The sequence below is a fragment of the Stegostoma tigrinum genome, chromosome 18, assembly GCF_030684315.1.
Source record: "Stegostoma tigrinum isolate sSteTig4 chromosome 18, sSteTig4.hap1, whole genome shotgun sequence".
Lineage (NCBI taxonomy): Eukaryota > Metazoa > Chordata > Chondrichthyes > Orectolobiformes > Stegostomatidae > Stegostoma > Stegostoma tigrinum.
The window spans coordinates 40,712,187-40,735,208 of record NC_081371.1 but is presented as its reverse complement, the minus strand read 5'-3'; the positions used below and the strand labels follow the sequence as shown (position 1 = coordinate 40,735,208).

The window sequence follows — 23,022 nt, the reverse complement described above, 5'->3', positions numbered from 1 at the left end:
GTGAGTTGTCTTCCTGAACTGTTGCAATCTACATGCTATGGGTTGACCCACAATGCCATTAAGGAGGGAATTCCAGGATTTCGACCCAAAGACAATGAAGGAATGACAAAAGGATGGTGAGTGGCTTGGAGGGGAACTTGCAGATGGTGGTGTTCCTATGTATCTGTTGTCCTTGTCCATCTAGTTGGATATGACGGTGGGTTTGGAAGGTACTGTCATAGGATTTTTGGTGAATTTCTGCAGTGTATCTTGTAGATAGTACAAACTGCTGCTACTGAGCATCAGTAGTGGGAGGAGTAGATGTGGTGCCAGTCAAGCAAGCTGCTTTGTACTAGATGGCATCAAGCTTCCTGAGTGTTGTTGGAGCTGCACCCATCCAGGCAAGTGAGGAGTATTCTATTACACTCCCGACTTGTGCCTCATAGATGGTAGACAAGCTCTGGGGAGCCAGGAGGTGAGTTACTTTTCATAGTATTCTTAGCCTTCAATCTGCTTTTGCAGATTTTATGTTGCATGTCCAACTGAGTTTCCGATCAATGATAAACCCAAGGATGTTGATAGTGGGGGATTCAGTGATGGTAACACCATAGAAGGTCAGGGGGTGGTGGTTGGATTGTCTCTTATAGGAGATTGTCATTGCCTGGCATTTGTGTGTTGCAAATGTTACTTGCCACTTCTAAGCCAAGTCTGCTTTTATCTAGATCTTGTTGCATTTGAACATGGCCTGCTTTAGTGTTTAAGTAGTCATGAATGATGCAGAATAATGTGCAATAAGTGGCAATTATCTCCACCTCTGACCTTATAATAGACAGAATGTCATTGTTGAAGAAACCGAAGACGGTAGGGCCTAGCACACTATCCTGAGAGACTTCTGCAGAGATATATTGGAGCTGACATGCCTGATCTCCAACAACCACAACCATCTTCTTATGTGCGAAGTATGACTCAACACGCAGAGAGTTTTCCCCATGATATCACTGATTCCAGATTAGCTTGGACTCATTGATGCCAAATTTGGTTGAATGTGGCCTTGATGACAAGGGCTGTCACTTTCACCTTGAGCTCTTAAGCTCCTTTGTCCACGTTTGAACCGTCTGTAATCATGTATAGGACACAGCTGGGCAATTTTGTACATTATCAGGTAAAAGCCAAATAACAGTGACTTGTATCATTGATTCTGAACTACCAAATACTTGTCTTGCATTCCCTATTGGTAACTGAGCAACAGAAGTGATGAAGTGCATTTGACCTATTGATAACAAGCAGATGTTGTCATTAAAATCTTGAGTTTTTGTTTTGCTTCATATTTTGGATGTGGGGGGACGATGCAAGGGATCAAATTCCTGACTTGCCCACATGGGTTCAATTGGAGTTGGGCTACATGTAAATGAAGTACTCCCACCTCCTGTGCTTAATTGTCTGATTATACCATGGGTGAGAATGTGGCCCTGGCTGCTTCTTCACACTGAGCAAAGACCGAAAAGCATTGTGCAGAGACCATGTGGTACAGCAAGCACTCTGTTCTCAAAGGCAGGTTATTTCTCTGTCAGAAATGTCAAAATAGACTCTGGAGACAAATTGAATCACAGAAAGAGCAGGTTTTGTTCTTTGAAAATTAGCCCACATGATCCTTTGTCTCCTGGACCATCAGGTCAGATTACTTGCAGCTGTGTGAATGTCATTCTGTGGGATGAGCAATAAAAACAGGAAGAAGTGTGTTGTGCTGTTAAAGCAAACTGGCTATGTGACAGTGATGCTCCTCTACATTGTGTACAAGCATTGGGCACCTGATATGATGTGCTATTGATATTGCTCAATGTTGCCACAGAGCACAAGTGGAGCACACTGTACTCATTGTTTCTCCTGTAGAAGGGACACATTTGATGATAATTTCTTCAGGCAACAGTCTACATTGTAACGGTGATAATGGGAACTGCAGATGCTGGAGAATCCAAGATAATAAAATGTGAGGCTGGATGAACACAGCAGGCCCAGCAGCATCTCCGGAGCACAAAAGCTGACGTTTCGGGCCTAGACCCTTCATAAGGGAGGGGGATGGGGTGAGGGTTCTGGAATAAATAGGGAGAGAGGGGGAGGCGGACCGAAGATGGAGAGAAAAGAAGACGGGTGGAGAGGAGAGTATAGGTGGGGAGGTAGGGAGGTGATAGGTCAGTCCAGGGAAGACGGACAGGTCAAGGAGGTGGGATGAGGTTAGTAGGTAGGAGATGGAGGTGCGGCTTGGGGTGGGAGGAAGGGATGGGTGAGGGGAAGAACAGGTTAGGGAGGCAGAGACAGGCTGGACTGGTTTTGGGATGCAGTGGGTGGAGGGGAAGAGCTGGGCTGGTTGTGTGGTGCAGTGGGGGAAGGGGACGAACTGGGCTGGTTTTGGGATGTGGTGGGGGAAGGGGAGATTTTGAAGCTGGTGACGTCCACATTGATAACATTGGGCTGCAGGGTTCCAAAGCGGAATATGAGTTGCTGTTCCTGCAACCTTCGGGTGGCATCATTGTGGCACTGCAGGAGGCCCATGATGGACATGTCATCTAAAGAATGGGAGTGGGAGTGGAAATGGTTCACGACTGGGAGGTGCAGTTGTTTACTGCGAACGGAGCGGAGGTGTTCTGCAAAGCGATCCCCAAGCCTCCGCTTGGTTTCCGCAACGTAGAGGAAGCCATACTGGGTACAATGGATTCAGTATACCACTTTGGCAGATTTGCAGGTGAACCTCTGCTTAATATGGAAAGTCATCTTAGGGCCTGGGATAGGGGTGAGGGAGGAGGTGTGGGGGCAAGTGTAGCATTTCCTGCGGTTGCAGGGGAAGGTGCCTGGTGTGGTGGGGTTGGAGGGCAGTGTGGAGTGAACAAGGGAGTCACGGAGAGAGTGGTCTCTCCGGAAAGCAGACAAGGGTGGGGATGGAAAAATGTCTTGGGTGGTGGGGTCGGATTGTAGATGGCGGAAGTGTCGGAGGATGATGCGTTGTATCCGGAGGTTGGTAGGGTGGTGTGTGAGAACGAGGGGGATCCTCTTTGGGCGGTTGTGGCGGGGGCGGGGTGTGAGGGATGTGTGGCGGGAAATGCAGGAGACATGGTCAAGGGCATTCTTGACCACTGTGGGGGGAAAGTTGCGGTCCTTGAAGAACTTGGACATCTGGGATGTGCGAGAGTGGAATGCCTCATCGTGGGAGCAGATGCGGCGGAGGCGGAGGAATTGGGAATAGCGGATGGAATTTTTGCAGGAGGGTGGGTGGGAGGAGGTGTATTCTAGGTAGCTGTGGGAGTCGGTGGGCTTGAAATGGAAGGGTCTGAATATTCTGGGTGTAGAGGTGGTCACGGTTGGGGCCAAATTGGGAAGGCTTGAATGTAGACTGTAGTCCAATGACAAACCAGGTACCACAGCCACATCACCTTCCTCAGCACCTGCCTACGGAACCGGATCATTCCCATTGGACTACAGTCTACATTCAAGCCTTCCCAATTTGGCCCCAACCGTGACCACCTCTACACCCAGAATATTCAGACCCTTCCATTTCAAGCCGGTACCACAGCCACATCACCTTCCTTAGCACCTGCCTATGGAACCGGATCATTCCCATTGGACTACAGTCTACATTCAAGCCTTCCCAATTTGGCCCCAACCGTGACCACCTCTACACCCAGAATATTCAGACCCTTCCATTTCAAGCCGGTACCACAGCCACATCACCTTCCTTAGCACCTGCCTATGGAACCGGATCATTCCCATTGGACTACAGTCTACATTCAAGCCTTCCCAATTTGGCCCCAACCATGACCACCTCTACACCCAGAATATTCAGACCCTTCCATTTCAAGCCCACCGACTCCCACAGCTACCTAGAATACACCTCCTCCCACCCACCCTCCTGCAAAAATTCCATCCCCTATTCCCAAATCCTCCGCCTCCGCCGCATCTGCTCCCACAATGGGGCATTCCACTCCCGCACATCCCAGATGCCCAAGTTCTTCAAGGACCGCAACTTTTCCCCCACAGTGGTCGAGAACGCCCTTGACCGAGCCTCCTGCATTTCCCGCCACACATCCCTCACACCCCGCCCCCGCCACAACCGCCCAAAGAGGATCCCCCTCGTTCTCACACACCACCCCACCAACATCCGGATACATCGCATCATCCTCCGACATTTCCGCCATCTACAATCCGACCCCACCACCCAAGACATTTTTCCATTCCCACCCTTGTCTGCTTTCCGGACAGACCACTCTCTCCGTGACTCCCTTGTTTGCTCCACACTGCCCTCCAACCCCACCACACCCGGCACCTTCCCCTGCAACCGCAGGAAATGCTACATTTGCCCCCACACCTCCTCCCTCACCCCCATCCCAGGCCCCAAGATGACTTTCCATATTAAGCAGAGGTTCACCTGCACATCTGCCAATGTGGTATACTGTATCCATTGTACCCAGTGTGGCTTCCTCTACATTGCGGAAACCAAGCGGAGGCTTGGGGATCGCTTTGCAGAACACCTCCACTCGGTTCGCAATAAACAACTGCACCTCCAGTCGCGAACCATTTCCACTCCCACTCCCGTTCTTTAGATGACATGTCCACCATGGGCCTCCTGCTGTGCCACAATGATGCAACTCATATTCCGCTTTGGAACCCTGCAGCCCAATGGTATCAATGTGGACTTCACCAGCTTCAAAATCTCCCCTTCCCCCACCACATCCCAAAACCAGCCCAGCTCGTCCCCTCACCCCACTGCACCACACAACCAGCCCAGCTCTTCCCCTCCACCCACTGCATCCCAAAACCAGTCCAGCCTGTCTCTGCCTCCCTAACCTGTTCTTCCCCTCACCCATCCCTTCCTCCCATCCCAAGCCACACCTCCGTCTCCTACCTACTAATCTCATCCCACCTCCTTGACCTGTCCATCTTCCCTGGACTGACCTATCCCCTCCCTACCTCCTCACCTATACTCTCCTCTCCACCTATCTTCTTTTCTCTCCATCTTCGGTCCGCCTCCCCCTCTCTCCCTATTTATTCCAGAACCCTCACCCCATCCCCCTCTCTGATGAAGGGTGTAGGCCCGAAACGTCAGCTTTTGTGCTCCGCAGATGCTGCTGGGCCTGCTGTGTTCATCCAGCCTCACATTTTATTATCTATAGTCTACATTGTAATGTCCTTGAGACCCTGCAGAAAGGAAAGAAATGGTGGAGCCTTTCAGATAATTTACTGAGCAGCCTGCAAAATCATACGGCAGAATACCTCATTGCCAGAACTTTCAGAACAGGTGCCATGACATAGCTTAGTTTGTGGCAAAAAGGACTTCTGCCATCGGATTCTTCCTATGCAATCAGAGTCATAGACCCCGCTATGCATTGTCATTGAGGGGTTTTTGATGGGGAAGAGACCATACTCGAATTCCTTTTGGAATGAGGCTTTCCAAGGCAGGTCTGGAGAGTGATGGAGTGTTTTTTGTTGAGGTTCATCCTAAATGCTCTGTAACATGGGACTTTGTGCTCCACGGCCAGTTTCTTTTCCCAGGTACTCCACCAAGATAAACATTTAATGCTGCTGTTGAAAGGCCAGCAGTTTATTTAAAGTCATTCTTTGGATAATCCAAAACTTGCCGTTCCTCTACTGCAAAAAGCTGAATGGTGAAATTTTGCAGATACAAATGAAGTAAAGACTGAAAGCTTGGGACTGCTGTCGCAATAGCTCATGGGAAAGTCTAAAACTTTCCTGCCACAGTATACTGAGGGGTTGTAACAATGTAAGACACCTTGGACGATACCTTTGAACGTGGAAGGCATATTGTAAATAAATATAGGTTGTAATTGTAAATGTAGTGAGGCATGTCGCACTGCCACATGCAGTTTCAAAGGAAATTGATTTCATTTGCATTTCATGTAAAGGTTTGGATTAACATGTATGTTTAGAAAAAAAGTAAAGCAATGTCCATAGAAGTTGGTCAACTGTATCAGTTACTCTTAATGATTGGCATTAGCATTTCACACCCAGAATACATTCTGTTGCACTCAGTGCTTCATCCAAGCGACCTTCGATGTCAAGAAACATTTATTTTTCAGGGGAAGTGTGGATAATTATCAGCAGAAGATTCCATTTCAGATGTTCGACCCAATATCTTGAAGCCTTGTGCGGTTCAGAGTCATTGTTAAGGTGCCACTCCCTCAAACCTTCCTCCTACTGAGATGAACTTCTGAGACTGCCCTGCCTGGGGGACATACCAAGGGATGATTAGCTAAAAGAAATTATGCTATAACTATGAGTACCAAGTTGCACATAGTTTTCTAATTACCGTTGGATAAATGCCTACAGCAAATTGCCAATCATTTTGCTACATTTTTACAGTTATCTTGTCAAGATTCACACTGGCTTTTGATTCCCCCTTATGTTCTAGCATGATTTTTTTCTGCCTATCTGAATTCATTTCTCTGAACATATTTCAGTCATGTCTTCATGTCTAAAAACACAGGAATTAACAAAGTAATGAACTGCCTTTTAGCAGAATATGGCAATTTTAAAGACTAGTATTTATGTATATTGTCCTAATTACAATGACCTGTGACAATTTGTACATTTTGTGTTTATTACCAGCTCTTTGTCCACTTTAAACAGTGTGATTTCAGTCAAATAGCTATCTTTTAGTTGCCCATTGCAATCCAGTAAATCTCCCATTTAGATCACAATGTACTTCTGCAAAACATATGACCTCTTATTTTGAACATCATTGAGCATGGCTAACTGTGGATTTACTGTGCACATTCAATTGCCTGAGAATAAACTAAGTACTTTATACTGTTCACATGACAATCTCCCATCCTCAAGACTCTCACATAATATTTATTTAACAGCATGTGGCATAAAATCTTTGGAATGGCAAATTAACTTAATGTTTTCTTCTGATACAGTTAAAACTGAAGACTGTTTTAACTGTGGTCTCTTTGTCTTCCAGCTTATGAAATCAAGCAGGCTTGCAGCCTTGTTCAAAATATTAACAGGAAACTGAAGATGGAGGAAGCAAGTCAACAGTCATCTATCAAGCAACTGAGACAGGCATCTTTAAGCCAACCTTGCTTTTGGGTTCAAACGTAATCAAAAATATTCTGCTTACAAAAAATGTAATATCTGGTGCTCTGATACCCAATGATCATTTCTGGTGTTAGTGACATAAACAGATTGTAACGGGAATTTATGAATATTAGGCAAAAATGTCTACAATGCTATTCAATCAATAAGTTGAGAATGTTTTGATTTCGACATCATGTTGTCAATCTTACTATATTCAGAAACCAGGTTTGACTTATACATAAATATTAGTTTCTCTTTGGAGTTTTATTTAATTAAGACAATTTTTTTGTTTCTCACATTGCATCATCAGAAACTATTAATATATTTTGTGGCTTATTTTCTCTTCAGTTTTTTTTAAGCTGTTGCCTTCATGTCAATTTTGGAAAAGATATGATTATTTTTGAAATAGTACCCTTTTTTCCTTTCCATGTCAGCCAGCAGTAGCTGAGCGAAGCTCATGATAAAGCAAATTCCTGATGGTTTGTGGAATACATGGCCTCGATGGTTTAATAGGCCCCTTCCTGTTTTTCACTGAGAGATGCTCACTGATGCTCAGGGCTAGTAATTTATATGTAGTATGTTTAAAATAAAAACCTCATAAAGTAAAATTTGCATTATTCAACATTCTAAATTGGAATGTTCCTCCACCAGCACTGCCAAGTGCTTGTAAGAAGAGATTTTTTAATCTGTTGCCAGGTTACAAAATGTAGTATTCCATGAGCAGTCACTCACACCAACATAAGATGTGAGCACTGAAAACTATACTTACAGCATTTATGACAAGTGGTGCTCAGACTCTCACAAAGATTTGAAAATCAAGGGCCAGGTCAGAATGTTCTTTGTGGAGCTCTGCATTATCATAATGACAGACTGACTGTGTCACAATGTTTGCCCAGAATATTTACAGGTAAAGGACAATGATTGCGTTTTGAACATTGGCTAGTTTTAAACATAAGTAATAGCCAAATTTAATAAAAATACTGATGTTATCAGTCTAAAGTAATTGATGTAAAGTCAGCTATAATCAGTTACCTGAGTAGCTGAATTATTAGCTGCAGAGTTATTCATTTCATTGAGTTTGCAGAACTGTGTGTTTCAGATATATGCTGGATAATGCAAATATGACTGGACTTTTTCTGATTTTTCTGAATTAAACTTAGTAATATATTAAGTTCCACATCTAGATGGAATACCAATACGCCAAACATATTTCTACGTGTGATTGTATGAAATTTCCTACTAATTTCTAACTGGGTCCCAGTTATCACCTGTTGATCAGCAGTCTAAATGAAGCCAGTGTACTGCCATAACTTTCCTATAAATAAAGTTTATTTAATAAAAATAAGTCTGGCTTTTTTAAAATGAAAAAGTCTATCAGTGTAAAGCTCAAACATATAACACCTAGTGTTGAAATATGCAGAGGAAGAAGATCCTCAGCACTCCAGCATGTCTAAACATCGTTTCAGGTTATGACTATTTGATTTCTATTTGCTGTTGGTATGAATGTGAAAATGTTGGTACTTTAAAGTTGCTAAAATTGATAGGGAGTGACGTGTCATCTGCAAGTAAACACATAAGTGTGTGACCATGGACAGGAAGAACTCTAGCAGAGAAAATGTTGATTAAGTTGCAGAAGGAGCAGTAAAATTGAAAGGATTCTGAAGAAGTCATCACCTCTAGCAGAAGATAATGACATTCAATGGATGGTGACTTGGTGACAAAGACTTCCACTGCCTGAAAAACACAAGAAGGGCTCTGCAGCATGCAGCGGAGTGGTATCAAGATTTGGGTGATCTGCAGTATGTCATATAACCTCGCAATCATATAAGGTTCAGAATCATTTGATATATGACTATATCAAAAGGGGAAACTGGGTCCCCCGTTTTTAACATCCTTGGGGGTTAGTCAGAACAAAGAAGTTAAGTGCTTTGTGCATCAGGCTACATCTCTCTCCAACTAAAAATTTAGTTAACAACTTTGCTGTGAGCAATAAGCTGTCAATCAACAGGGTCTTTTTCAGTCAAAGGCAGAGCAATGTGTTAACTTTTAACATAGAAAAGTACAGCACAGTACCGGCCCTTCGGCCCACGATGTTGTGCCGTAGAATAATCCTAATCCGAAAACAAAATAACCTAACCTACATTCCCCTCAATTCACTGCTGTCCATGTGCATGTCCAGCAGTGGCTTAAATGTCACTAATGGCTCTTCTTCCATGACTACCACTGGTAAACTATTCTATGCGCTCACAACTCTCTGGGTGAAGAACCTCCCTCTGACGTCTCCTCTATACCTTCCTCCTAACACCTTAAAACTATGACCACTCGTGGCAGTCAATCCTGCCTTGGGGAAAATAGTAAAAAAAAATGTAATGTCAACTATGTTGTCTTATACACACACACATAAAGTTAAAGGGAATATTGTCCAACTTGTTTCATGAATTTGGCAAAACGGGAGTCTAAATATTAATGGGCTGAAAAAGGTATTTAACACAAACTAATCGATATCAATTGGCATCCTGCTGTCGTCTCGTGAGAATTTCACCATACAGCTTAGGAAAAACATCAAAAGTGGAGGGGGATGATCTTGCTGTTAAGATGGCGATGCTGCATTTTCATCCAATTCTTCCACACATCAAGCCATAGTCCTCATTCTTTAAATCCTTATAATATTCTGCCTTTTCCCTATGGTTCAAGATAGCTCCATTAGTGAAATATATTCTTAATAACTGTGCTGCCGAAGCCCCTCAGAATCTTATCTATTACAATAAGAACACCCTCATTCTTCTAAGCTCTGATAAATAAAGCTGACTTGTTTACCCATTCTTGATGCGTCAATCTCTTCTTCCCAGGAATCAGCCTAGTGAATCTCTTCATAACTGCGTCCAATGCCAGCTCATCCTTCTCTAAAGGATAAACTCTATGGGGACTAAAAATTTTTACAGTATTCTAGGTGCAACCTCATCAACACCCTGTAGAGTTCTAAAAAGATTTCCTGATTTTAAAACTTCAACCCTCCAGCGATAAAGGCCAAAATTCTATTTGCCTTCTTGATTAGTTACTGCATCTGCATGTTAATATTTTGTGTTTGATACATTAGAACCCCAAGATCCCTCTGTGCCGCACTCTTTTGGAGGCCTCTCTCCATTTAAGTCGTAAATTGTTTTTTGATGCTTTTTATCACACCACATGCGCCCCATACTTACCTACATTAAACTCCATCAGCTAAGTTTTTACTACTCACTCAATCTATCTATATGTCCTTACAAATGCCCTATTCTCTCATCACAACATGCCTACCACTTATTTTTGTATCATCAACAAGTTGCTGATATAGATAATAAATAACTGAGGCTCTATAATTGATCCTTATGACACTTGATCAGTTACATCATTGCAATAGATAAAAACCCATTAATACTGATACTGTCTTCTGTACGTTAACCAATCCTCAAATATGCAAAAAGATTAACCCTAAAACTGTGAACATCCGTTTTGTGCAATAACCTTCCATGTAGCACCTTAGCAAATGCCTTCTGGAATCCAAATAAACTACAGCTATCATTTCCCTTTATTAATTCTACTTGTTAGAGATTCAAAGCACTCTAGTACATCTGTTAAACATGATTTCCCTTTCACAGAAACATACCTCTGTTTGATTGAGCAGAGCTTTTCTAAACTATTCCACTACATCTTCCTGTTTTCCATCTTTCTCTTTTCTTGAACAGTGGTGTCACATCATCAGCTTTCCAACTCATTGGAACTCTCCTGGAATCCACTGAGTTCTGGAATATTTCAACCAACGCTTCCACTATCTCTGCAAGTTCTTCCTTTAAAACCCTTGGATGAAAGCTATCAGGTCCTGGAGACTATTTTTCTGTCAATTTGTCAAATACTTAGTTCTGCATGATAGACACTATTCCAAGATCTTTCATCCCACCTTGGTAATCTTTTGGATGTCTTATGTGTCCATGAAGATCAATGAAAAATATTGTTTAAATTGTGTGTCAGATTCCTCTTCCCCATTTTAAATTTCCAAGTAGCATTTCCAAATGGTCCCTCATTTACGTTAGCTATCGCTTTCAATTTGGAAACATAGCCTTTCTGTTTGTTTTTATACATCTTGCCAATTTACTGTCTTGATCAGTTTTCCCTCTCTTGATTAAGGTTTCAGTTTGCCACTTTGTATGCATTAGTTTTTGATTGGATACCTTCCTTGCCCATGATTGTTAACCACAGATCATAAGACATAAGGGCTGAAGTAAGCTATTATAGATCTAGTAATGTATTGAAATAGTCTTAATAGGAGATCCCATGGTTAGGGATTTTTCAGAGAGTAGTAATCACAATATATGTAATTTCAAATTGTGTTTGGGAAAAAGAAACTTAAGTTTTAAAAAGGTCCTCTACTTAGCTGTGGACAATTGCCATTGTTGCACCACTGTTCAGTAAGATCATGGCTGATCTGGTAATTTTCAACACCATTTTCCTTCCTTTTCCCCAAAGCCCTCATTTTCCTTCCTGATTAAAAATCTGTCCACCTCAGAGTTGAATACAGTTATTGCACCAGCCCCAACAGCTCTCTGCGGTCAAGAATTGGATAGATTCAGTACCCTCTGAGAGAAGAAATTTTTCATCATCTCTGTCTTAAATGTGCCGTCCCTTATTTTGAGATAATGCCCCCAGTCCTAAACTCTCCGACAATGAGGAACAACATTTCTGCATCTACCCTGTCAAGCCCCCTAAGAATCCTCCATCAATTAGATCACATCTTAGTCTTCTACATTCCACTAAGTACAGGCCCAATCTACACAACCTCTCCTTCAAAGACAATTCTTCCATTCTAGATACCAACCTTGTGAACTTTCCTCTGGACTAACTTCAATGACAGCATATATTTCTGTAGATAACAGGTGGGTCATCTTTCTCATTGAATCCTTCTTTCTGAACAGAATAAATATTTGCTGGGTGTTATGAAATATCTGCTTAAATATCTGCCACTGCTCATTCTCAGACATTCTCCTTCGTCTATTTTCCTGTCCATGATTTAGATCATTCTTTGTACCATGGCAATTGTCCTTGATTAAGTGGAAGAATGTTTTGAAACTTAAGCTTCTCTTTCGCAAACTCAATTTGAAATGCTACCATATTGTGATTGCCATTCTCTGAAGGATCCTTACCTATGAGATCTCTTATTAATTCTACTTCATGACGTTACTAGATCTATAATAGCCTGTTCCTGGGTATGTTCGTCAATGTGTGTGCTGCACTGAGAAATAATCATTGTTGCACTCTACAGATTCAGCTTCCACGTTACCCTTGTTCATCTGATCAGTCCACCCGTGATGAATATGGTACCCTTCTTTCATATCCATTACTTCTTGATTAACACATTGTTCAACAGTGAGAAAACTTCCACCCATGATTTTTTTCCCTTGCTATCCTTCTTTCTACTCACACCGATTCTACCCAAGCATCATGATCTATTGCAGCTATGTTGCACTCACCACTGCATCAACACCTTCATTTATCAAACGCTGTTTGAACTCTATTTTTGCCTATTTGTCTGGAATATCATATATTCCTGAAGATTGAATTCCCAGTCTTTGTCACCCTGCAGCCACATGTCTGTAACGGCTATCAAGACATATTCATTTATTTCTGAAATGAAAACAGAAGTTGCTGGAAAAGCTCAGCAGCCCAGTCCTGGCAGCATCTGTGACGAGAAATCAGAGTTAATGTTTCAGGTCTGGTGGCCTTCCTCAGAACTCTTCTGTCACCAGACCCAAGACATTAATTCTGATTTCTCCTCACAGATGCTGACAGAACTGCTGAGCTTTACCAGCAAATTCTGTTTTTGTTTCTGATTTACGGCATCCACAGTTTTTTTGGTTTGTGTTTATTTCTATTTGTGCCATCAACTCATTTATCTTATGCAAATCCGTACTTTTAAATAAATCGCCATTACATTTTGACCTTTCATCATCAGTTACTCAGGTTCTAATTTCTACTACACTGTTCTGCGTATATTTTCTAACCCTTCTTGTCATATTTTAATTACTGTTCATCTCTTCACTACTGTTCACCCCTGCTTTCTCGTTGCTTTCTGATCTTTTAAAAAAAGCCTCTTCAGTTGCATCCATCCCCTTGCTAATTGATTTAAAGTACTTTCTACATCCTAGTTATATGGCTCACCAGGAGATTGGTCCTAGCATGTTTCAATGAATCAGGCCCAAATGGAACATCTCTCTCTCTCCCCCCAGGATTGGTGCACCCTCACTATGAAGTGGAGCCCATTTCTCCCACACCAATCTTTCAGCCACATATTTACCTTTATAATTTTACTTATGCCAATTGATTAACAGCTCAGGTAGTAATTCAGAAATTATTACCTTTGTGGCTCTCTGTTTTGATTGCCTCAGCAGAACGGATAATATATAAATAATATGTAGAATTAAGTGAGTAATAATAATAAATGAAAACAAGGAGCAGAATGAATAGTTATCAAGCAGCTATCAATAACTGTTTAGTTGCTGTTCAAAAGAAATCCCACCTTTCAATTTAACGCTATTAAAACAAATAACTAAATAATTCAAGATAACAAGGTGTAGAGCTGGATGAACATAGCAGCCAAGCAGCATCAGAGGAGCAGGAAAGCTGACATTTTGGGTTTGGACCCTTCAGAAAATCCTACTTTTCTGATGTTGCTTGGCCTGCTGTGTTTATCCAGCTCTACGCCTTGTTATCTCAGATTCTCCAGCATCGGCACTTTCTACTATCTCTAGATAAATAATACAGTTATCTAGAGTTACCAGCTACAGCAAGTAAGAAATTGTGGAGAACACTATGATTTCAGACAACCACACAAAGCATAATGTGGAGAAATACAAGATTATTAATATTGATCATATTCAACTATACAAGAGTCAGGATGTCATGTTGCATCTTCATAAGACTTGGTTTAGGCCACATTTAGAGTATTGCATTCAGTTCAGGTCACAACATGACAGAAAGGATGTGGAGGCTTTGGAGGGAGTGCAGCAGAGGTTTACCAGGATGCTGCCTGGATTAGTGTGTATGATCTTTAGGTGAAACTAGAAAAACTCGGGTTGTTTTCTCTTGAGCTTCACAGGCTGAGGCGAGGCTTGATACCTGTCTATAAAATTATGAGATGCATAGATAGGGTTGATAGTCAGAATTATTTCCCAGAGTTGAGCTGTCTAATACTAAGGGGCATGCATTAACTGTTAGAGAGGGTAAGTTCAAAGGAGACGTGAGGGGAAAGTTTTTTACGCAGAGAGTGGTAGGAGTCTGGAATGTACTACCAGGAGTGGTGGTGGAGGCACATACACTGGGGATAGTTAAGGGACTTTTAGATAAGCACACAAATTTGCAAGGAATGGAGAGACATGGATCAATGACAGGCAGAGGGATTAGTTTCATTTGGTGTCATGTTTGGCACAACATTATGAGTCAAAAGGCCCATTCTTGTGCTCTACAGTTGTATGTTCTATGAATAGCTCACCTCCTGACTCTGCAAAGCCTGTCCACAGTCCACAACACACAAATAGGAATGCTGTTTTAAACAATTCATGGGATGAGTGTTGCTGGTTAGATCAACACATATTGTCCATTCCTAATTGTCCAGCGGGCCGTTAAGAGTCAATGGCATTGTTGTGGGTCTGGAGTCACCTAGAAATCAGACCATGTAAGGATGGTAAAGTTCATTGCTTAAAGGATATTAGTGAACAAGATATATTTTTAAAAATAGTCACCAATGATCACATGTTTGTGATTAGGTGAACTTTTAATTCTAGATTTTTATTATATTCAAATTTCATCATCAGCCACAGTGGGATTTAATACATATCCCCTTAACATTAGCCTCGGGTTCTGGGTTTCCGATCCAGTGGCATTATTACTAAGCCTGCACCTTCCTGTGATGGAATACTCCTAGCCTGTATGATTGCAACACCAATAACATTCAAGAATCTGGGCAAAGCTGCCCATTTGATTGGTAGCACATTCACAGACAATCATCACAGTCACCATCAACACTCAGTAGCATCATTTTGTACTATCTACAAGATACACCAGAAATTCACCGAGAATTTTCAATAGTACTTTCCAATCTGATGTCCAATACCATCTAGAAGGACAAGGGGAGCAGATAAATGATAACCACAACTCCTGTGATTTCCTCTCCAAGCCATTCACTGTCCTGACTTAGAAATATGTCACATATTTTCAATGTTGTTGGGTCAATATCCTGGAACTCCTTCCCAAACAGTATTGTGAGGCAGCTCATCACTACCTTCACAATGGCATTTGGGATGTGTCATAAATAATGGTTTTGCCAAAGATACCCATGAGCAATGAATGAATGTTTTTATAACGTCATTGTTAAATGCACCCAGAGAAAATCCTCCCTACTCTATGCCAGTGTGCTGCTGGCTATGCTGGCCCTGTCCTGCTGGTGAAACAGGGCACACTCAGGCATAGTGAGGGTAGTGTCTTTTAGATATTGTTTGTAACGTCTGAAGCCAAGAGTTCGACCATGTCAATTTATTGCTTGACTAGTCTGTGGGATAGCTCTCGGAATTTTGGCACAAACTTCAGCCATGATTAAATAGCGGAGTGGACTCGATGGGCTGAATGGCCTTACATCCACTCCTATGTCTTATGGTCTAACAATGAAAATATTAATCAGGAGGAATTTGCATGCTAGATTTCCTGCTTTTAATTTTAGTGCTTAAGTCAGTACCTGGGAGCCCTTTCAGGTTATTCCTTTCTGTTTATTTTGTAGTGGTCAGATACAATTTAATGGCATGCAAGCCCTTACAGAGGGCAGTTTAGTCAATTGCTTTGCTGAGGTCTGGTACTGCATACAGACCTGACATGTAAGCTCAGAATGTGGAACAGATCCCATCAGATAGTTCTCTCAATTGGAGCATTGTGCCCAGATGTTAGTGAAAAGGCCTCTATAAGGTTGAGAGGGCTGAGTTTGCCACAGTCATTTCTGGTGTCAAGATTTTTGTCATGCCATCCATCCAGGTATATCTGTTAAAGTTGCCTTTAATGGTACAACTTTGATACAACTGTGTGATTGTTAGGCCATTTCAATGGGCATGTAAGAGTCAAGAGTCAACCATATTGCTATTGGTCTGGAGCCACATGTAAGCTGAACCAAGTAAGGAAAGAAGATTTTCTTCCCTAAAGGGGGTGGCTTTATGAATCAGACATTTTACAAATCTGTTAAAATTATGAGGTCGTAACAAGCAGGGCAGAGAAAAGGAATTCTCTATTCCTAAAAAGATAGATTTCTGGATGAAGAAGGAAATTAAAGGTTATGAGTTAGTGGCAAATGTGAGATTAAGTTTTGTTATGACTCACTGGGGCAGTGTGCTGGAAATTGAGCCTTGCTATTCCTAGAGTCATCACAAAAGTTAAAGATTTTATAAAGTATTCAAAGTCCTCCAATTTTCCAGACTCACAGACCCAAGTTGATCGAAAGCATAGACCAAGTTTCTGTACTGAACAAGAATGACTATTAACTACAAGTAATTAGACACTTGCTACAGGTAACCAGTTGGAAATAGCAGATACATGGTATGATGAATAAAACTCTAATCTCCTTATAGACTGTTCCTTACATACACAGAGACAAACAGACAGGGTAAAATAGCTATGAACAGAAAAGTTCAATATTTTGTTCCCAGGTTCTGTTGTTTAATTGTTCCTTATGACTCTTCTTCTGGCCAGTACATTGCTTAGCCACCTTTCTCTGGATACTTTCACTGGTTACTAAGAAACACAAGGTGACTGGTAGACTGGAAGTCTTTGGAATGACAGAAAGAAGTCACAGTATAACTATCACAGATTATTAAAGTGAGTTTTTAGATTTGCAGTGAGCTTTGACTGCAGAGAACAGAGAGATCACTCCTCGGCAAGAAAGAACTGAGCACCTACTTCTCTCTCAGTGTAACTTCAATCAGGCACTTGAGAAATATTTATGCATTTGTTGGCAAGAGAAAAGGACTGTGCCATTGATAACTTGTCACTAGTTCACAAACAAATCAACTACTTGTCAGTCCACCCTTTTGCTTCCAAATCACTTGCAACTCAATTACTACCTGTTCAAAAAGCTGTTTGCAAAATGCCTGGCATTGATGTCATGATACCTGCTTTCAAAATATATAGCCACTCTTACAAACAAGGGCTTTAAAACACCTCTTCCTCATTTTGGTCCATACATTTTAAGAAAAATAGAAAGATAAAATGACATAGGTCTAAAGTTTGAAGATAAGGCATGATTTTATGCAATGGCAATGTAGACTTGAAATGTAAAAGGCTTACTCCTGCTTCAAATGTTTTATGATCTTATCATCTGTGTTGAATTTCAATGCATATGCCCATTAGCCTTTCTCTGTATGCCTGTACCTTGAAATGCCCATTTAAGTATTCTGCAGCAAAGCTCTTGAAACTTTATCTACCAAGAAGCTAGTACCAACGCTACTCTTATCATCTGCTGGACTGCAGGTGGCATTGCTGGCTGGTGTCTCCACACATTCACATCTCACATGTAAAGTATTCCCTGAAGTACCAAGAATGTCAGTAATTGAGCTGATTGCTGCAAATATGACCTCAACTGATAATGGTTTTTCATCTTTTAACCTTTTTTTGTCTATCGCTTCCTGGCCAAATTCTATTTGTTGCATATCTGAAAGGAGAAAGGCAAAAGAATAGGGTTGTTAAGATGGTAATGTAAGAGATGTATGGTTGCACAATCTGAAGCTTTTAAATGTGAAGAAATGAAACAGGGAGGATTAGGTACAAGGGTGTCATCATCTCTGATAGTTTTTGACAGTCACAGCAACCAGAATTTTGATAATAAATATTACAACAATGATGAAAATCATCCTTCCCACATTGCAAGTGCATTGAACCATATATTTGTTTACTAATTAGCACCTACTCCCTCTGGTTGTTTAGACCTTTGTACTTAAAGAGAGACAGGACTGCATAACTGAGTGTGGTGCAATTTGGGAGTGGCTGCCTTTGCTGCACTGATGGCATGGAATGCAAACTGAAAAGGATAATTGTCATGTTTGTAGCAGAGCCAAATGTGTGGGGATTGAGATGAAACTGCAATTATGTGGTATAAGCCCTGACTGATAGCAATTGTTGGTAAGTGGGTGATGGAGGTGTGATGCATTGAACATGGTTGTATATTTGTTGTGGTATGGAACTTAAAGATGCATTAACTGCTCTTGACCACTTGTGTGAGATCTTGGTAACACTGCAACCACGTCTTTGGGGCTAGAAACCAGACATTGAGTGCCATGGCCATTTGTTTCCATTGTCTTTGTGAAATTTGTCTGGAACACATCTCTTCCCCTGCATCAAAGCCTGAAAGGCAGCATTAAAACATTGTGGAGCTATTGTGTCCCTTCATGTGCCATTTCTCAGTATTTCTCAGGTTAGAAGCGGTTGGACAATAACCTCACGCACCTGTTGCAACTAGAATATACCTCTGTTTTAAGCAGCGTTACTTAACAATTGCTAGCTTCTCACACATTTGGACTTCCTTCTGAGATGTGCAGTACTGTTGGCTTTACACTGTAGTCATATCAGTAGCTACACAAAATTATCATATTCCAGTATCAGAAGCAAAGGTGTGGCTTGATAATGCATCACAATCTACCCACTCATTTTTAGAGTTTACTAAATTTAGCACCTTTTTTTTAGAATGAGCATTTGATTAGATTGTAAGAGAAAGTCTTTAAAATGAGTTATTTTTATCTGTAGTTTAGAGAAATACTGACCTGAGAGAACGATGCAATATCAAAGAAGAAGCAGCTGTGTTTATTCCCTACTCCTCTGAACTCCAGGCTCGTGTAAAATGCTCAAACACTGATGTCATTTGCTATCAATCAAAATCTAAAAATAGAGTAGCAATGATTTGTACAGTAGGAAAGGAACTGCAGTATCATTTCTTCACTTAAATCATGAGTGAATAAAAATGGGGCTTAGCTATCACATCTACAACTTTGAAATCTGTTGGAATCTTGAATTACTATTTGCTGACATATCTAGGACTATGAATAGAAAAGAGTGACGTGCTATGTAAATATATATATATATATATATAAAATATGTGTGTGTGTTACATACATAAATATACACATACACATATATATTTAAGTAAATATACATATATAAATATATAAAGTGCTCTGTGATAGAACAAAATAATACTTTTTAATAAAAAAGAATAGACCAATATTTCAATAATTCTGTAATGATTGATAAGTTGAACAAAATATATAATTAAAGAGATGCATGTTAGATTTACCCAGCACAGCTTAACACGTACCAGACTTTCACAGTTTTGGGCTAGCAAAAAAACCAAGGACTGCTGATGCTGGAGTCAGATAACACAGTATGGAGCTGGAAGAACACAACAGGCCAGACAGCATCAGAGGAGCAGGAAAATTGATGTTTCAGGTCAGGATCTTTCTTCAGAAATGGGGAAGGGGAAGGGAGCGCAAAAAAAAGGAGAGGAGGGTGGGTGCTGGGTGAGAGTAGGTGGGATGGTGATAGGTGAGTGCAGTTAGGGAGTGGTGTGGGTTGATCAGTGGGATTGGAGGGGCGGATATGTTGGAGTGAAGATGGACAGGTTATGTCAGGTCAAGGAGGAAAGGATTGAGAGGAAGGCTCAGACATGAGATGAGGCTGAGGGTGGGGAGATTTTAAAACTGATAAATTTCATGTTTAGGCCATTGGGCTGTAGACTCCAGAGGGAAATATGAGTTGTTGTTCCTCCAGTTTGTGGGTGGTGCCTTTGTGACACTGGAATAGGCCAAGGATGGACATGTCACCCAGGGACTAGGCAGGGGGGGGGGGGGGGGGGGGCTTAAACTGGTTGGGGACCAAAGGGTGTTGCTGTTTGTCACATACAGAGTGCAGATGCTTTACAAAATGGTCTCCGAGTCTATGCCTGATCTCACCGATGTACAGTAGGCCACATCAGGAGGAGCGGATAGAGTAGACCAAGTTGACAGATGTGTAAGTGAACCCCTGTCTGATATGGGAGGTTTTTTTTGTCTTGAATGGATGTGAGGGGGGCGGTGTAGGGGCAGGTGAAGCACTTGTGTGGAGCAGATGAGGGAGTCATGGAAAGAGTAGCCCCTATGAAAGGCAGATAGGGGTAGGAAGGGAAATATCTCTTTTGTTGTTGGGCAGTCGGATTGTAGGTGGCGGAATTGGTGGAGAATGATACGTTCGATGCAGAGATTGGTGGGACGATATGTGAGGAGCAGGGGAATTCTGTCTTTATTTTTGTTGGGGGAGGGGATGTGAGTGCAGAGGTGCAGGAAAAGCAAGAGATGCAGCTGACCGCATTTTCGATCACCAGAGAGGGGAAGTTACGGTCCTTGAAATAGGAGGTCATCTCGGATGTGTAGGAGTGGTGTGCACCATCTTGGGAGCAGATGCGGCAGAGGCAGAGAAATTAGGAGTAAGGGAACGCATTCTTGCAGGAGGGTGGGTGAGAGGAGGTGTCGTCTAGGTAGCTGTGGGAGTTGGTAGACTTGAAATCGATGTCAGTTTCAAGGCAGTCACCAGAGATGGAGACAGACACGCCCAGGAAGGAGAGGGAGGCATTGGAGATGGTCCAAGTAAATTTGAGGTTGGGGTCAAAGATGTTAATAAAGTTGATGAACTGTTCAAGCTCTTCATGGGAGCACGAGGCAGCGCCGATACAGTCATCAATGTAGTGGAGGAAGAGGTGGGGGATAGTGCCAATGTAACAGTGGAAGTGGGACTGTTCCACGTGTCCTACAAAGAGGCAGGCATAGCTTGTGCCCATACGGGTTCCCATGGCAACCCCCTTAGTCTGTAAGAAGTGGGAAGAGTTAAAGGAAAAGTTGTTAAGGGTAAAGACCAGTTTGGTTTAGCGGATGAGAGTGTCATTGGAGGGGGACTGATTAGGCCTATGGGAGAAGAAGAAGTAGAGGGCTTTAGGCCATCCATGTGGGGGATACAAGTGTACAGGGATTGGATGCCCATAGTGAAGATGAGGTTTTGGAGGCCAAGGAATTGGAAATTTTGAAGGAGATGGAGGGTGTGTTTGGTGTCCCAGACGTAGATGGGGAGTTCCTGGACCTGGGGGAGGGGACAAAGCAGAGTCAAGGTAAGTAGATATAAATTCGGAGGGGCAGGACCAGGCAGAGAAAATGGATTGGCCAGGCAGTCAGGTTTGTGGATATTCGGAAGGAGATAGAAATGGGTGGAGCTGGGTCGGGGAACACTGGGTTTGGAGGCTGTGACTGGGAGGTCACCCAAGGTAATGAGGTGGTGGTCAGAGAGGAGGGGTGGGGCTGGGGAAGGTAGATGTGATGGTCGTAAGTGAGTGTAGGTAGGGAGTGGAGGAGATTGGCCACTGGGATGGAAGAGGCTTGGACATGAAAACCTGCAGCCACTTAGAGGTGTGGTAGTGTTGACTGAATGGCGTGATCATGTAAATTAGTAGCCACCCTGACTTTGACATATTTCCTGTATCATTAGCACTGGGTGTTTCTTGATCTCACATCATGATCTCCTTGTTTAGTTTTGGGGTTACCAAATTTAAAACCCCATGTTTTTATTTAGAATAAGTCCCTGATTAGATTGTAATAAAAGGTCATGAAAATGAGTTTCTTTACCTGGGGTCAATTACACAGTTAAATAGGTCTCTGATCACTTTTTCAATTTTGTAAGTGCATTCAAAATATTTCTTGTGTTCGTATTAAACATTACACGAGAGGTGATGTTTGTCACACTAATGTAACTTGTACCTAGTTGTTGTCATGCAACAAATTACATTTGCTTTTAGATAATAGCTTCTCCTCATTAGAATGCCAGGTCATTTGCTTCTCCCACATTAGACCAAGCAGCCCCTGTCAACCAGAAAGAGGAAAGAGGCTGGTGACAGATAATCTACCACATGGATCTTATGAAATGATAAGCCTTGATATGGATCAATCTTACAATGACTTATTATTATTGTTTTACTTAAATGATTAATTTAAGATTTGTTGAATGCCATACCTTGTCTCTCGTTTTCATGACCATGCTGAAAACTCCATGGGTGCAGTTGTTGACTTGCTTGGCAAACCGGTAAATTTGTTCACAAACGTTTTGTCACCATGCTAGGTAACATCATCAGTGCACCTACACTTCCAATAGCAGAAGCCATAAGGCAAAGGCTGGAATGGACAACCCTTCCCACCATCCGACCAAAACTATCGATCCACTATGTGTAAGACACCTTTGCGATTATCAAACGGTCTAAACTGGAAGAAACCCATCTACTCATAAACAACATTCAGACCGGCATAAAATTCACCAAGGAAGAAGAGAACAACAACAGACTTCTCTTCTTGGAGGTAATGGTCAAACCATTATGGATCAGGTACTCAACTATAATAGCAATCATCCCAATAGCCACAAATGGAGCTGCATCAAAACACTGTTCTAGTGAGCCACAACACACTGCATCACTCCAGCTCTATGTCAAGCCAAGGAAACCTATGTATACAATGTCCTTAGAAACAACGGTTACCCAAAAAGCGTGTCCATCAATACCTACCAAACAGACCACAACAGGAAGACACAACACATCCAGAGACACTAGCCACCTTTTCACACATTAAGGGCATATCTGAAATGACCACAAGATTACTCTGCCCCCTAGGAATTATGGTAACCTATGAACTGACAGCTACACTATGACAGCTACTGATGAGAATAAAGGATCCGACAGCTACAACTAACAGAGCCAATATTATTTACAAGATACCATGCAAAGGTCACCAAAAACATTACATAGGCCAAACCAGAAGGAAACTAGCCATCAGGATTCATGTGCACCATCTAGCTACCAAAAGACATGACCAACTATCACTCATTTAAATA

General features: G+C 41.9%; 1 protein-coding gene and 1 long non-coding RNA gene across 5 annotated transcripts in view; one reads left to right on the top strand and one right to left on the bottom strand.

Annotated features, from left to right (window-relative positions):
- The window catches only part of LOC125460951 (uncharacterized), a 109,910-nt gene extending 101,550 nt beyond the window's left edge, over positions 1-8,360 (top strand). For all 3 annotated transcript variants that reach the window (XM_048549192.2, XM_048549191.2, XM_048549190.2), the window contains one exon: positions 6,953-8,360. In XM_048549192.2, coding sequence (XP_048405149.1) covers positions 6,953-7,092 — 140 coding nt within the window. In that variant the 3' untranslated portion in view covers positions 7,093-8,360. The remainder of the gene's footprint in view (positions 1-6,952) is intronic.
- LOC125460704 (uncharacterized) overlaps positions 1-18,971 on the bottom strand; it is a 60,540-nt gene extending 41,569 nt beyond the window's left edge. The window contains exons 1-2 of one of the 2 annotated variants that reach the window (XR_009446864.1): positions 18,891-18,961; positions 14,591-14,757 (exon numbers count right to left, since the gene is read on the bottom strand). This is a non-coding gene — a long non-coding RNA (uncharacterized LOC125460704). Of the gene's footprint in view, positions 1-14,590; positions 14,758-18,890 lie in introns of both variants that reach the window. The other variant, XR_007249318.1, reaches the window with a different exon arrangement.
- Positions 18,972-23,022: the final 4,051 nt, after the last annotated feature.